At 45.3% G+C, this 15,873-nt stretch overlaps 1 protein-coding gene across 2 annotated transcripts in view; it reads left to right on the top strand.

The window, feature by feature from the left end:
• fgf14 (fibroblast growth factor 14) overlaps positions 1 to 15,873 on the top strand; it is a 537,893-nt gene that overhangs the window by 399,646 nt on the left and 122,374 nt on the right. For both annotated transcript variants that reach the window (XM_078546063.1, XM_078546064.1), the window contains exons 2-3: positions 2,058 to 2,168; positions 14,555 to 14,658. In XM_078546063.1, coding sequence (XP_078402189.1) covers positions 2,058 to 2,168; positions 14,555 to 14,658 — 215 coding nt within the window. The remainder of the gene's footprint in view (positions 1 to 2,057; positions 2,169 to 14,554; positions 14,659 to 15,873) is intronic.

The following is a 15,873-nucleotide window of genomic DNA, read 5'->3' as shown; positions in this document are numbered from 1 at the left end:
CTTTTCACTGGAAAAGAGTAAGGGTGAGGGGTGGCCTGATAGAGGGATTTAAAATTATTAGGGTATTTAATAGGGTGGATGTAGAGAACATGTTTCCACTAGGGCCATAAATATAAGATAGTCACTAATAAATCCAATTGGGAACTCAGGAGGAACTTCTCTACCCAGAGGGTGGTGAGGATGTCGCTACCACAGGGAGTGATTGAAGTGAATAGTGTAGATAGATTTGAGGGGAAGCTAGACAATCATATGATGGAGAAAGGAATAGAAGGATATGCTGATAGGGTGAGATGAAGAGGGGAGTGAGGAGGCTCGTTGGAGCATTAACACCAGTATGGACCAGTTGGGCCAAATGGCCTGTTCCTGTGGCGTAATTCTACATAATACACTCTTGTAGCTCCAATGGGAGTGTGATGGAAACATCTTAAATGTGATGCGGACGGGGATAGAGCTGGTGTTTCTGCCTGGCTTTGTGGGAGAAAAGCTCTTTCCATTCCAAGCTAAATTGTTGATATGGGAATGGGCGGAAGTGGGGATTACGCTGGGTCCCTGATCAAAGACACTTCTTCATTTCAATAAGAGGATTTCCACATACCCTAACTGGAAGTCGTTTCTGGGGCTGGGGAGGGGAGGTTGGGGGCTGAATGTTTTGGGATTTCCAGCTGCCACTGTCCCAGAGCTATGAGAGACACAGATTGCTGCTGCCTGTGGAAGGAGGTGTCTTTAAGTGTGCCCCTAATGATGTGGGCACACCATTCCAGCGGGAATCAACACTTTTCCTATTCTCTGACCCTGTAGCTTCTGGAGCTTTTGGGGAAGTCCCTACACATTCCCCGTGTCACACCCACTCACCCCATGGAATTCCAGCTTCCCTGCCTTTTCACCTTTAATTAAAAACCCTCTTGCTGTCCTACAATGGGATTTATTTAATGTTATAATATATATCTTTAATATATTTTTATCAAACAGTCCAGAAAAACTAATGAATTAATTCATAACAAGTTCTCTAACCAGTATTGTACAATGTCGTTCCTGAAATTGCAATGAAGTAATTGATTAAAACAATTTAGAGGACGGTTTTGAGCAATGATTTTTGTTTAGACCCCATTTCTAATTCATTCTTAAATATATTGAATATTGTAAGAATTATGTATAAACATGCTTTGTGTGTTCAATTTATTTGTTGCATCAATGTTTCGCTAGACATTCTTACAACATTGTTGCTTCTAACAAGCTTTGTGGTCCAGTCCAGACACATTGCAAGGTGATAGGACCTTGTCCTTTCAGCATGGGAGTCAATCCAAAGAGAGGAACAGTGTCCTCTTCTTAGGATCGATCATGTGGCACAGAAGGAAGCCATTCGGCCTATCGTGCCTATACTAACCCTTTGGAGGAGATACCCAATTAATCCGATTCCCCGGATCTTTCCCTGTGTTCCTTCAGTTTTTTTTTCCTTTTGAAGTATTTATCCAGCTCCCTTTTGAAAGTTATTAGTGAATCTACTTCCAGCGCCCTTTCAGAGGCAATGCGTTTCAGTTTGCGCTGTGTAGAAAAAATCTCTTAATCTCCTCTCTGGCCCTCGTGCCAGTGACCTAAATCTGTGCTCCCCACCCACCCTCCCCCAGTTACTGATCCATCTGCCAGAGGAAACAGTTTCTCTCTATTTACTCTATCAGAACCTTTTATAATTTTGGACATGTCTCTTAAATCTTTCCATAACCTTCTCTGCTCCAAGGAGAACAATCCCAGCCTCTCCAGTCTCTGCACATAATTGAAGTCCCTCATCCCCAGTACAATTCTGGTAAATGTGCTCTGCATCCTCTCCATGTTTTGACATTCTTATTGGCGATGGGTAGGCATGGGAACAGCATAGAGTATTTAATGTAATTGGCTGCCAAGCCCGTGTCTAGTACAAAAGAAATCTCAAAACTCAGCGTTAATTATCACCAATTCTGGGCCTTAGCTTTGGGAAGAATTGGAGGGTTATGGTGAAAATGCAAATATCAGATTGGTGCAGTCGGAGTGACTCTCAACCAGAACCTTTGACTGTTTTTCAGATTCTCAGCTCAAGGGTATAGTGACCAGGTTATATTGCAGGCAAGGCTTCTACTTGCAGATGAACTCTGATGGAGCTGTTGATGGAACCAAAGATGACAGCACCAATTCCAGTAAGTGTTTAATTTATTTAAATCTAACACTGGCTGAAGTACCTCATTGGTTGTGAAACGATTCGATACATCCCGAGACCCGTGAAAGGTGCTCCACAAATTCAAACACTTTTTAAAATTCTTTTACTTTTAGAGTGTCTGCCCTCTCGGGATGGATGTGACAGGTCCATGTGGAAACCCAGGTTCACACACTGAGACGTGTCTGAGGAGAGCTGCCATTGTTCCCCTGATTCATTAGTGAGGCAGTGACAGAAATGTACCTTGGGAACAGGGACAGCTCCATACGCGGTGGGTAAAGGGGACAGTTGCCCTGAACTTCCATTGTTTCTTCTCAGCGACGGCCAATCAGATATCGGCAAAATTTCACCAGCCCCCACTCTATGTAACGAAAGTGGAATGTGGTGAACGAGTTAATCCCGGCACCCAGGGCATCTTGGCAAAGAGAATATTGAGTCAACGGTAATATCTTTGCCCAGAATTCAGTGTCTCCCAACCTGCCAAGAGTGGGCTGAGAGGCGGTGGGGTGGTTGGGAGGTGGGGTTATGTTTAATTGCACGGGGTGGAGAATCTGCTGCCTTCCCAACTCCAACCACCTCCCCCCCTCCCCAGCCAATAAATCAGGGGTGGCAAATGTTTAGATCACGCTACCCCAGCACCCCGCCCACCCCTAGGCCAATTAAAGGGCACTTAAAGGCCTCATCCTGCCACCACTGGGGAGGGTGGGGGTGGAGGGTCCACCACATAGGGTTGCCGCCAGGTAAGCCCTGCCAACGGGCTGGAGGTGGGCCCTCCTGATCGGGCACCTTGGGCCCAACAGAGGGCCCCACGGGCAGCAAGTGTCACCCCTGCTGGAAGGCCTCCCACCCGTACTCCACACCAACCTTTCCCCCCCCCCCGCCTCCTCCATCCCCTCGCCTGGGCCTGACTGACTAACCCCGATGAGGCTGCCCCACGTTCCTGGGTTCTGGGGCCTTCGTGGCTGCTCCTCATCCTTGGCCACCCGATGTCTCTGCAGTGGCCGCTGCAAGCAAGGGGTGCTGATGGGCCTGAGAAACTGCCAGCCTCCAATTGGCTGACAGCTCTTGGAGGTGGGACCATCACCCTGAAGGTCCAAGAACCCCTGATGGCAGGCAAGTAAATAGTCTCATTGGTCTCATAGTCTCAATGGCCATGGCAGGGCTGCCACCAGCTCTCCGGCTAGTGGATAGAGGCCACTAAATTCAGCCCGATGTCTTTTCAGGTAACTCCCCTCTTTTCCTGGGGCTGCAGTATTTCCCACAGCTGCCAAGGGCAAAGAGCTTTGTAACATCCGTTTTCAAAACATAGACACCTTGGTGAGACCAGGATGGGGAGACGCTGGTGTAGTGGTAATGTCACTGGACTAGTAACCCAGAGGTCCAGGCTAATGCTGTGGGGACATGGGTTCAATTCCCACCTTGGCAGCTGGTGGAATTTAAATTCAGTTAATAAACCTGGAATATAAATCTAGTCTCAGTGATGATGGCCATGAAACTATCATCAGTTGTTGTAAAAACCCATCTGGTTCACTAATGCCCTTTAAGGAAGGAAATCTGCTGCCCTTACCTGGTCTGACCTAAATGTGACTCCAGTCCCACAGCAATGTGGTTGACTCTTAAATGCCCTCTGAAGTGGCCAGGCAAGCCACTCAGTTCAAGGGAAATTAGGGATGGGCAACAAATGCTGGCCTTGCCAGCGACACCCACATTAAAAACAATAGAATAAGTGTATTTACCTGGGATGGTCGTGATGGACCCTTTCCTAGAACTCATGCTACACTCTTTGCAATGAAAACAGTTTGATATAACCAGACCTCTTCAGAAAGTGCTTAACAATCAAAACACTGGCCCAGAATGGGTAAGGACGGCAAGTTTCCTTCCCTGAAGGACATCAGTGAGCCAACTGAGTTTATATAAACGCAGCAGCTTCATAGTCACTTTTACAGATAACACTTTTACAGACTTGCAAGCTGAATTCAAATTCTCAAACGGTTGTGGTGAGATTTTGAATCATGTTCAACAGGCCTCTGGTTTGCTAGTCCAGTAGCATAAACACTGCCAAAACTGGGAAAATTGCACTCACATCTTCTCAAAAATTTTTTATCACCGTGCAATTTTCAATGAGAAAAAAATAAATTCACACCCAGATTTACCCAGATGATTGCCTGAGTTCAGTCTGACCCTGTGTGACCGCAGAATGGAGCAGGTGTGACACAATTTTTATACAATAACACCCTGCAATGAAGACTAAAATGAGATGAACTGCATTCAATGTGGATGTTTATTTCTGTTGTTTGTCAGAAGCGTTTGATTGACAACTCGATATGTTTTGAGTGTAACTATGTGATGTTTTATTTTAGCACAAGGCAGACCACAGGGAACAAAGAAACAATGAGCTTTCTGTATAAATCTTGCAGCGTCCGGTGACAAAAACTATACTTTCTCTCACACACACAAACGCACATACTCAGATTTGCAATTTCACACTCGCTCACACACACGCACTGACATATTCACACATTCACATTCATATTCCCATACTCGCTCACACATAGACACAATTACACACACTCACTCACACACACGCACTGACATATTCACACATTCACATTCATATTCCCATACTCGCTCACACATAGACACAATTACACACACTCACTCACACACACGCACTGACATATTCACACATTCACATTCATATTCCCATACTCGCTCACACATAGACACAATTACACACACTCACTCACACACACGCACTGACATATTCACACATTCACATTCATATTCCCATACTCGCTCACACATAGACACAATTACACACACTCACACACACACGCACTGACATACTCACACATTCACATTCATATTCCCATACTCGCTCACACATAGACACAATTACACACACTCACTCACACACAGCACTGACATATTCACACATTCACATTCATATTCCCATACTCGCTCACACATAGACATAATTACACACACTCACTCACACACAGCACTGACATATTCACACATTCACATTCATATTCCCATACTCGCTCACACATAGACACAATTACACACACTCACTCACACACAGCACTGACATATTCACACATTCACATTCATATTCCCATACTCGCTCACACATAGTCACAATTACACACACTCACTCACACACATACGCCCACACACACACACACACATGGTCACACAGTCACACATATATACACATGTACATATGCATATTAATGAACACACACATGTACGCAGCCCCAGGCACTCACACAGTCACACACATGCACATACACACTCTCACGCCCACACACAGGCACAGTAAGACTCACTCACATATGCGGACGCTCACACTGTTACTCTCATCAAAACTCAGACTCACACATGCTCACACGCATACACACACACACACACACACACATGATGACACACACGCACACACACAAACTCAGGCAATGCATTCCAGATTATAACGACTCGCTGTGTAAAAAGGTTTCTCCTCATATGTCAGCCATTGCTTCTTTTGCCAATCATCTGAAATCAGTGTCCCCTGGCTCTTGACCTTTCCACCAACAGGAACAGTTTCTCTCTGACTAATCTGTCTAAACTCCTCATGATATTAAATACCTCTATCAACTCTCCTCTTAACCTCCTCTTCTCTAAGGAGACCATCTCCCACTTCTCCAATCTATCCAAGTAGCTGTAGTCCCTCATCCCTGGAACCATTCTTGTAAATCTTTTCTGCACCCTCTCTAAAGCCTTCATATCCTTCCTAAAGTATTGTGCCCAGAATTGGACACCAGTTGAGGCCGAACCAGTGTTTTATACAGGCTTACCATAACTTCCTTGCTTTTGTATTCTATGCCTCTATTTACAAAGCGCAGGATCCCGTATGCATTTTAACCACTTTCTCAACCTGTCCTGCCACCTTCAATGATTTGTGTACGTATACCACCAGTTCTTTCTGCTCCTGCAAACGAGCAAAAGAAAAATACTGTAGATGCTGGAAATCTGGAATAAAGCAGAAAATGGAGGAAATGTTCATCAGCTCTGGCAGCATCTGTAGAGAGAGAAACAGAGTTAATGTTTCCAGTTGATGATGGTTCTTCATCTCCTCTGCTCCTGCATCCCCTTTAGAATTTTACCCTTCAGATTATATTGGCTTTACTCATTATTCCCACCAAAATGAATAACTTCACACATCTCTGCATTAAATCTGCCATGTGTCTGCCCGTTCCACCAGCTTGTCTGTGCCCTCTTGAAGTTTATCACGATCCTCCTCCGAGTTCTCAATGCTCACAAGTTTTGTATCATTTTCAAATTTTGAAATTGTGCCCTGTGTATTCAAGTTTAGATCATTATTATATATCAAGAGAAGCAGTGGTTTTAATACTGATCCCCGGGGAACCCCGCTTTATACTGACATTCAGTAGGAAAGACAACCATTCACCACTATTCTGTTTCCTGTCACTCAGCAAATTTGCTCCATGCTGCCTCTGTTCCTCTTATTCCATGGGCTACAACTTTGCTGACAAGCCTGTTATGTAGCGCTTTATCAAACATCTTTTGGAAATTCATGTATATCACTCCAACCACATTACTCTCAATCCAACTCCTCAGATACTGGAACAGTCCATTCCCTCCAGCAGCCAGACCTGGACAACATCCAAGCTTAGGATGACAAGTGGCGAGTAACATTTGTGCCACACAAGTGCCAGGCAATGACCATCTCCAACAAGAGAGAATCAACCATCTCTCCTTGACATTCAGTGGCATTAACATTACTGAATCCCCCACCAACTACATCCTGGAAGTCACCATTGACCAGAACTTTAATTTGACCAGCCATATAAACACTGTGGCTACAAGATCAGGTTAGTGGCTGAGAATTCTGCAGTGTCTAACTCACCTCCTGACCTCCCCGCCAAAACATGTTCACAATCTACAAGGCACAAGTCAGGAGTGTGATGGAATACTCTCCACTTGCCAGAATGAATGCAGCTCCAACAACACTCAAGATGCTCAGCACCATCCTGGACAAAGCAGCCTGCTTAATCAGCACCCTATTCACCAACTTAAACATCCACTCCCTCCACCACCGATGCACAGTAGCAGCAGTGTGTACCATCTACAAGATGCACCACAGCAACTCACCAAGGCTCCTTCGACAGCACCTTCCAAACCCACGACCTCTACCACGTAGAAGGACAAGGGCAGCAGGCACATCGGAACACTGCCAACTGAAAGTTCCTCTCCAAGTCACTCACCATCCTGACTTGGAAATATATCGCCGTTCCTTCACCGTCGCTGGGTCAAAATCCTGGAAGTCCCTTCCTTACAGCACAGTGGGTGTACCTACACCACATGGACTGCAGCAGTTCAAGAAGGCAGCTCACCACCACCTTCTCAAGGGCAATTAGGGATAGGCAATAAATGCTGCTCTTGCCAATGATGCCCACACCCCCATGAATAAATAGAGATAAGGTGGTACATAGCATAGACAATGAAAATCAAGTGCCTCTCATTAGGAAGCTTTTGTGATACTTGAGGCCTGAATTGTCGCTCATCTTCAGCATCCTTCCATCCTTGTAAGATGATGGGCATGCAGCAAAATTGGGGATGGGGTCGCTTCACATGGTGAAGGCTTTTGTTGATGGCTGAAGAGACCAATCTGTAAGAGGCAGGTTTTGCCACAAGTGTGTTGTGTGAGGTGGTTATCGGTGTGGTTATGGGTTGTTATTTTCAGCGTTGGCGCCCGTTGCCAAGCTTCTGTAGGCCCTGCTCATCATGGTGCTGCACAACAGCCCACAGGCGATGCCGTCATCTTCCTCTGTGTTAGTGACTCCTGACTGCGAGAATCAATGCCTCGGGCCTTCATGTCACCCTTGTAAGAATCCTCAAAGAGGAGCTACTGGTTGTCTGGCTCCAGGTACCTCACCAGACAGAAAATCCTTTATTATGCGATCGTCATCCACCCTGCGAATGTGCCCAAGCTGACGAAGCCGCCTCTATCTGACGAGAGCCAGCCAGCCAGCTTGGCAGCGCAGCCTTTGACAGGACTTGCTACATTCATGATCTTGTCCTTTCACGGGATGCTCAGAATTGTCCATAAACTGTAGCTACGCATTTTATACACAGACGGGGTCAGTAGTCGGATAGACAATTGGTGTTTGTAGGCCAGAGACCTTTATGTAGAGCAGCAGCTTAGATATAACATTGGTTAGCAATCACCATCACACCGCAATGCAATGATATGAAATAGAATCACACAGCACCTAGCAAAGCCAGCTGGCTGCACCGACAGTCAATCAAAAACACAGCAATCAAACCACGATGCACTTTTTATTTCTCCATCATTTTGGCAAGAGACTTCAGTTTGAAAAGAAAACAGAGAATGCAACAGCTTATAACACACACACACACACACACACACTCTCTCTCACACACGCACACACACAGACACACACACTCTCTCACACAAACACTCACACACATACACACACACTCTATGACACGCACATACTGTCTCACACACAGACATACAAATGCTCTCTCACACATTCTCTCACACACACACATACTCTCACACAAATAGTAACACATATTGTCTCACACGCACACTCTTACACATGTACACACATACTCATACAGACACACATGCTCACTCACACACACACACACACACACACACATACGCTCACAAACAATCTCACACACACACACACACACATTCATAAACACCCGCACATTCTTAGACACACTCTCATACACGCACACACACAATGTACACACACACACTCTCTCTGTCACATACACACACTCTGACACATATACACACTGCCTCACACACACACACACTCTCACACAAACACTCTCCCACACCCACACACAATGCTCACACACACTCTCACACACACACACTCTCACACACACACACTCTCATACATACACCCTCATACAGACACACATACTCTCTCACACACACTCACACACGCACACAGCCACACACAATGCACACACACACATTCTCACACACTCTCTCTCTCACACACACTAGGAATTATCACAAAATAAGCCAGTGTTAAATATTGATGACACAACTTCACAATAGAAAAGCTGTGGACCTGCTGAAAGAGCCCCTAAGAATATTCATATCTTAAACTAGGAATACATGAAAGTCATAGAACATACAGCAAGGAAATTCAGCCATTGTGCCTGTGAAAGATCAATCCAGTTAGTGCTGCTCTTTCCCCAAAGCCCTGCAGATTTTTTTCCTTTCCTTCAATGGCCTTGTTCTGATTTTGTTTTGTTGATGTTGTTAATTCCAGCACAGAAGGTGGACAACCAAGTCCAAATGAGCAAGAATGATTAGACCATAAGACCATAAGACATAGGTGCAGAAATTAGGCCATTCAGCCCATCGAGTCTGCTCCGCCATTCAATCATGGCTGATAAGTTTCTCAACCCCATTCTCCCGCCTTCTCCCCGTAACCTTTGATCCCCTTACCAATCAAGAACCTATCTATCTCGGTCTTAAATACACTCAATGACCTTGCCTTCACAGCCTTCTGTGGGAATGAATTCCATTCTCTGGCTAAAGAAGTTTCTCCTCATCTCTGTTCTAAAAGGTCTTCCCTTTACTCTGAGGCTGTGCCCTCAGGTCCTAGTCTCTCCTACTAATGGAAACATCTTCCCCACGTCCACTCTATCCAGGCCTTTCAGTATTCTGTAAGTTTCAATCAGATCCCCCCTCATCCTTCTAAACTCCATTGAGTATAGACCCAGAGTCCTCAAACGTTCCTCATATGTTAAGCCTTTCATTCCTGGGATCATTCTCGTGAACCTCCTCTGGACCCTCTCCAGGGCCAGCACATCCTTCCTGAGATACGGGGCCCAAAATTGCTCACAATATTCTAAATGTGGTCTGACCAGAGCCTTATAAAGCCTCAGCAGCACGCCCCTGCTTTTATATTCTAGTCCTCTCGAAATAAATGCCAACATTGCATTTGCCTTCCTAACTACCGACTCAACCTGCAAGTTAACCTTAAGAGAATCCTGGACTGGACTCCCAAGTACCTTTGCACTCCAGATTTCTGAATTCTCTCCCCATTTAGAAAATAGTCTATACCTCTATTCTTCCTACCAAAGTGCATGACTTCACACTTCCCCACGTTGTATTCCATCTGCCACTTCTTTGCCCATTCTCCTAACCTGTCCAAATCCTTCTGCAGCCTCCCCTCCTCCTCAATACTACCTGTCCCTCCACCTATCTTTGTATCATCTGCAAACTTAGCCAGGATGCCCTCAGTTGTTCATCTAGATCATTCATGTATAAAGTGAAAAGTTGTGGTCCCAACACTGACCCCTGCGGAACTCCACTAGTCACCGGCCGCCAGCCTGAGAAGGATCCCCTTATCCCCACTCTCTGCCTCCTGCCAGACAGCCAATCTTCAATCCATGCTAGTACCTTGCCTCTAACACCACGGGCTCTTATCTTACTGAGCAGTCTCCTGTGCGGCACCTTGTCAAAGGCTTTCTGGAAGTCCAAGTAGATAACATCCATTGGCTCTCCTTTGTTTAACCTAGTCGTTACCTCCTCAAAGAATTCTAACAGATTTGTCAGGCATGACCTCCCCTTGATGAAACCATGCTGACTTTGCCCGATTTTACCATACACTTCCAAGTATTCTGAAATCTCATCCTTAATAATGGACTCTAAAATCCTACCAACGACCAAGGTCAGGCTAATCGCCTGTAATTTCCCGTCTTTTGCCTCACTCCCTCCTTAAACAGGGGGGTTACATTAGCGATTTTCCAGTCCTCTGGGACCCTTCCTGACTCCAGTGATCCCTGAAAGATCACCACTAACGCCTCCACTATCTCCTCAGCTATCTCCTTCAGAACTCTGGGGTATAATCCATCTGGTCCAGGTGATTTATCCACCTTCAGACCTTTCAGTTTTCCTAGCACCTTCTCCTTGGTAATGGCCACCATACTCACCTCTGCCCCCCGACTCTCTTGAACTTTGGGGATGTCACTCATGTCTTCTACTGTGAAGACTGACGCAAAGTACCTACTCAGTTCCTCCGCCATTTCTTTGTTCCCCACTACTACTTCTCCAGCGTCATTTTCCAGCGGCCCAATGCCCACTTTTGCCTCTCTCTTACCCTTTATATATCTAAAAAAAGTCTTGCAATCTTCTTTTATATTACTGGATAGTTTACCCTCATATTTAATCTTCTCCCTCATTTCTTTTTTAGTTGTCCTATGTTGGTCTTTGTAGGTATCCCAATCCCCTGGTTTCCCACTGCTCTTCGCCGCATTGTATGCTTTCTCTTTAGCTTTTATGCTGTCCCTGACTTCACTTGTCAGCCACGGTTGCCTCGTCCTCCCTTTAGTATGCTTCTTCTTCCTAGGGATGAATTTTTGCTGTGTCTCCCAAGTTACTCCCAGAAACTCCTGCCATTGCTGTTCCACTGTCTTTCCTGCTAGGCTCATCTCCCAGTCAATTCTGGCCAGCTCCTCCCTCATGCCTCTGTAGTTGCCTTTATTCAACTGTAATACCGTTACATCTGATTCCAGCTTTTTCCTCTCAAATTGCAGGGTAAATTCTATCATATTATGGTCACTTCCTCCTAAGGGTTCCTTCACCTTAAGCTCCCTTATCAAATCTGCCTCATTACACGTCACTAAATCTAGAATTGCCTGTTCCCTAGTGGGCTCCACCACAAGCTGCTCCAAAAAGCCATCTCGTAGACATTCCACAAATTCCTTTTCTTGGGATCCACTACCAACCTGATTTTCCCAGTCTACCTGCATATTGAAATCCCCCATGATCACTGTAACCTTGCCTTTCTTACACACCTTTTCTATCTCCTGGTATATCTTGTGCCCCACATCCTGACTACTGTTCGGAGGCCTGTACATAACTGCCATTATGGTGTTTTTGCCTTTGCGGTTCCTCAACTCTACCCACACAGATTCTACATCATCTGACCCTACATCATTTCTTGCTATCGATTTAATTTAATTTCTTACTAACAAAGCAACCCCACCCCCTCTGCCAACCTGCCTATCTTTTCGATAGGATGTATATCCTTGGATATTTAGCTCCCAGTCCTGATCCCCTTGCAGCCATGTCTCTGTGATGCCCACCACATCATACCTGCCAATTTCAATCTGTGCCACAAGCTCATTTACCTTATTTCGTATACTGCGTGCATTCAGATACAACACCTTCAGTCCTGTATTTCCCGTCCCCTTTCTCATTGTCGTCCCTTTATCTGATGTGCTTGAAGTTGGATTCCTAGCCCTTTCCAAACAGTCTGTCCTATTTTGTGTTCTGGAGACTTTAATAGCCTCTCCTGGGCTCTCCTTTCTTTTCAGTTTTTTCATAATTTTCCATGAAGTTGAATCCACCTCCCCACACACTAACCTGCTGCTTTGTTTCCCATTAGTCATACTTCTTGGAGTTTTACCCTTCCCTCCCCCCCCGACTTTCTAGTTTAAAGTCCTGTTGACCACCCTATTTACCCTTTTCGGTTGAACATTGGTCCCAGATCGGTTCAGGTGGAGATCGTCCCAACGGTACAGATCCCTCCTGTTCCAATACTGATGCCAGTGCCCCACGAAATGGAACCCCTCTTTCCCGCACCACTCCTTTAGCCACGTGTTTACTTCCCTTATTCTCGCGTCCCTATGCCAATTTGCACGTGGCTCGGGTAGTAATCCGGAGATTATAACCCTTGAGGACCTGTTCTTTAATTTAGTTCCTAGTTCCTGATAATCCCCAAACAGTTCCTCTTTCCTAGTCTTACCTATGTTATTTGTCCCGACGTGGACCACAACAACTGGATCCTCCCCCTCCCTCTCCAATATCCTTTCAAGCCGGTCAGATATGTCCCTCACCCTGGCACCGGGCAGGCAACATACCATGCGGGACTCTCAATCCTGCTTACAAAGGAAGCTATCAATTCCCCTAATTATAGAATCCCCTACAACTACCACTTGTCTTTTTGCTCCCCCCTCTTGAATGGCCTCCTGTGCCACGGTGCCGTGGTCAGCTGGCTCATCCTCCCTACAGCCCTGTTCCTCATCCACACAGGGAGCAAGTACCTCATACCTGTTGGACAAGGTCAAGAGCTGAGGCTCCTCTGTTCCTGAACACAGGATCCCTCTACCTGCCTCACTTGCAGTCACACCCTGCTGACCCTGACCACTGACCGGACTTGAGGTACTTAATTTACCGGGTGTGATCGTCTCCTGATACAAAGCGTCCAGGTAGTTCTCCCCCACCCAGATGTGCCACAGCGTCCGGAGCTCCGACTCCAGCTCATCAATTCTGAGCCGGAGTTCCTCCAGCAACCAACTATTAGTTACTTAATACAAAAAAAAGCTGTCGCGTCAAAACAAATTATAATTAAACTCCACAAATTAGGAAATGATATGGAAGGAACAAATTCATATTTGGACCAACATGCACTGGATTTGACCCAGTATAAGTTTTGCATAGAATTTACAGAACAAAAACAGGCCATTCAGTCTATACTTCACATGAACCACCTCCCATCCTACTTCATCTCACTCTACCAACATAACCTCCTATTGCTTTCTCCTTCCTGTGTTTGTCTTCTTCAATCTCTTCCTGTGTCTAGAGATACATGAGGCAGACAAAGCACATCCTTATGTCTGTTTCCATAGCTTGTTTTTCCCCTCAAACAGGTCACTAGCCTGTTGTCAGAGACTATAGCATGAGGGGCACCACTCCACATCAGCATAGCTGACTAGGAGACTCTCCTGCTCTCACCACTTGCCAAAGGCAAATTAGAAGAATTTACAGGCCACATTATGAACTCATCTTCCATGCCCATCAAGTCCTGGGGTGGGACTCGATCTAGAGCTTCTGGCTCAGAGACAAGGACATTACGCACTCTGCCACAGGACCTCCCTAGATAGTTGTCTAGCTCCCCCCTTAAATATACCTTCTATACCATTCACCAAAACCACTTCCTGTGGTAGCGAGTTTCAAATTCTCACCATTCTCTGGGTGAAGACGTTTCTCCTGAATTCCCTATTTTATCTATTAGCAGTTGTCTTATATTTATGACCTCTTCCACTTGTGGCAACATCCTCTCTAACTTTATCCTATCAGAACCCGTCACCATTTTAAAGCCCTCTATCAGGTCATCCTTCTTCTTTTCTAGAGAATAGAGCCTCAGCCTGTTCAAATTTTCCAGCTAGTTATAGCCTCTCCATTCTGTTATCCTCCATGGTTACTTGATCTACATGGACCTTTCTTTGGTTCTTTGAAGTGTTTGGAGTCAGAATTTGCACTAGGCATCCTATTAACGTGCTTGTTTGTGCTTCCAGCATTGTTCAACCTTGTACCAGTGGGACTCCGTGTCGTTGCTATTCAGGGTGTGAAGACAGGGCTGTACGTGGCCATGAATGGTGAAGGATACCTTTACACATCAGTGAGTACTTCCAAATGTTGCAGCTAAAGCACCGCCTCTAAGGTAGTAGAAGTCTTGGTGTGAAATGAGAGTGACTCTCAGTCTTCGACTGTCAAAATAAATATAAATAATTACATCTTGGAATGCCATTACTGTGATTGTTCATTATTCGAAAGAGGCTAATCCCTTCATAAACCGATACTGAAATCAGTGAGTTTTGCAAAAAGGTGCTCTGACCTTGTTACATTCTCAGGATGTTAATTGCAGCATGGGTGTTGCAAGGAGTTCCTGATTTCCCGTTCTTTCCTCCTATTACTGTCATTGTGTCAAATTTAGAATGATAAACATCAACTCCATCTGAACTGCCTCTTCTGTGTATGTGCAGTGCTGACGTGGGAGGTTTGTACTTCATCCTGACTACACTTATTGCTCCTGATTAAAGTTAAGAACAAAGAAAGATTAGTTAATGATGACTCATCGAGAGCCAGACTGAAGCACACACTCCCCGCGTACTGTCAGCAGCTGCTTATTACTGATTGTGCTGTATAGTATAAGTCAGAGACTCTATGGTGCACTGGCAGCGTTGACTCTCGATTTGATCACAGATTACTGGCACACAGGCATTGCTCTTCACTTTTAATTTGCCGTAAATGCAGCAAGTGGCATTATAGTTAGGATTTTTGGAAGCTTCACACAAAGGCTATTATTGAGTGTTAACCACCGCGTCTTCTGGTTGATCGTCAAGCTTCAACAACTATTTCAATTTGTGATTTAATGAGTAAACAAGGGCTTGAATTGTAGTTTTTTTTTATTTTGGTTCGCTCTGGCCTATCAGTGTGTTTGCACCATGGAGCGGTGATGAGCATCGGAACAGCGAATTGATGATTTCAGTTGGGTCATTAAGGGAACTAACCAGGCAGAGGCCAGGTTCTGAGAGGAAGATAAGATCAGAGCAAATTACCTGGTGTTATCTCCCTGTGGTCCTCGTGGTCAGATACAGAGTAGCATTGCCAGAAACCTGGAAACTGGTTACTAGCTTGGCCTCTCAACAAGGAATAGTTAATAACAAGGATAGGAGGTAGAGAGAGCCTTAGAGGAGAAAGTAAAAGAAGGATGATATTACTGTTTTTCTTAAATGAAAAATGTTGATGTTTTAATGCAAATCAGAGCACAAGAGCCTCCCAGGGCTTTCCCCTTGAACCAGATCCATTTCCTTGACACTAATAAGATTTTGGC

Source organism: Cetorhinus maximus, chromosome 7 (assembly GCF_964194155.1).
Source record: "Cetorhinus maximus chromosome 7, sCetMax3.hap1.1, whole genome shotgun sequence".
Lineage (NCBI taxonomy): Eukaryota > Metazoa > Chordata > Chondrichthyes > Lamniformes > Cetorhinidae > Cetorhinus > Cetorhinus maximus.
This window is presented reverse-complemented; position numbering and strand designations above follow the sequence as displayed.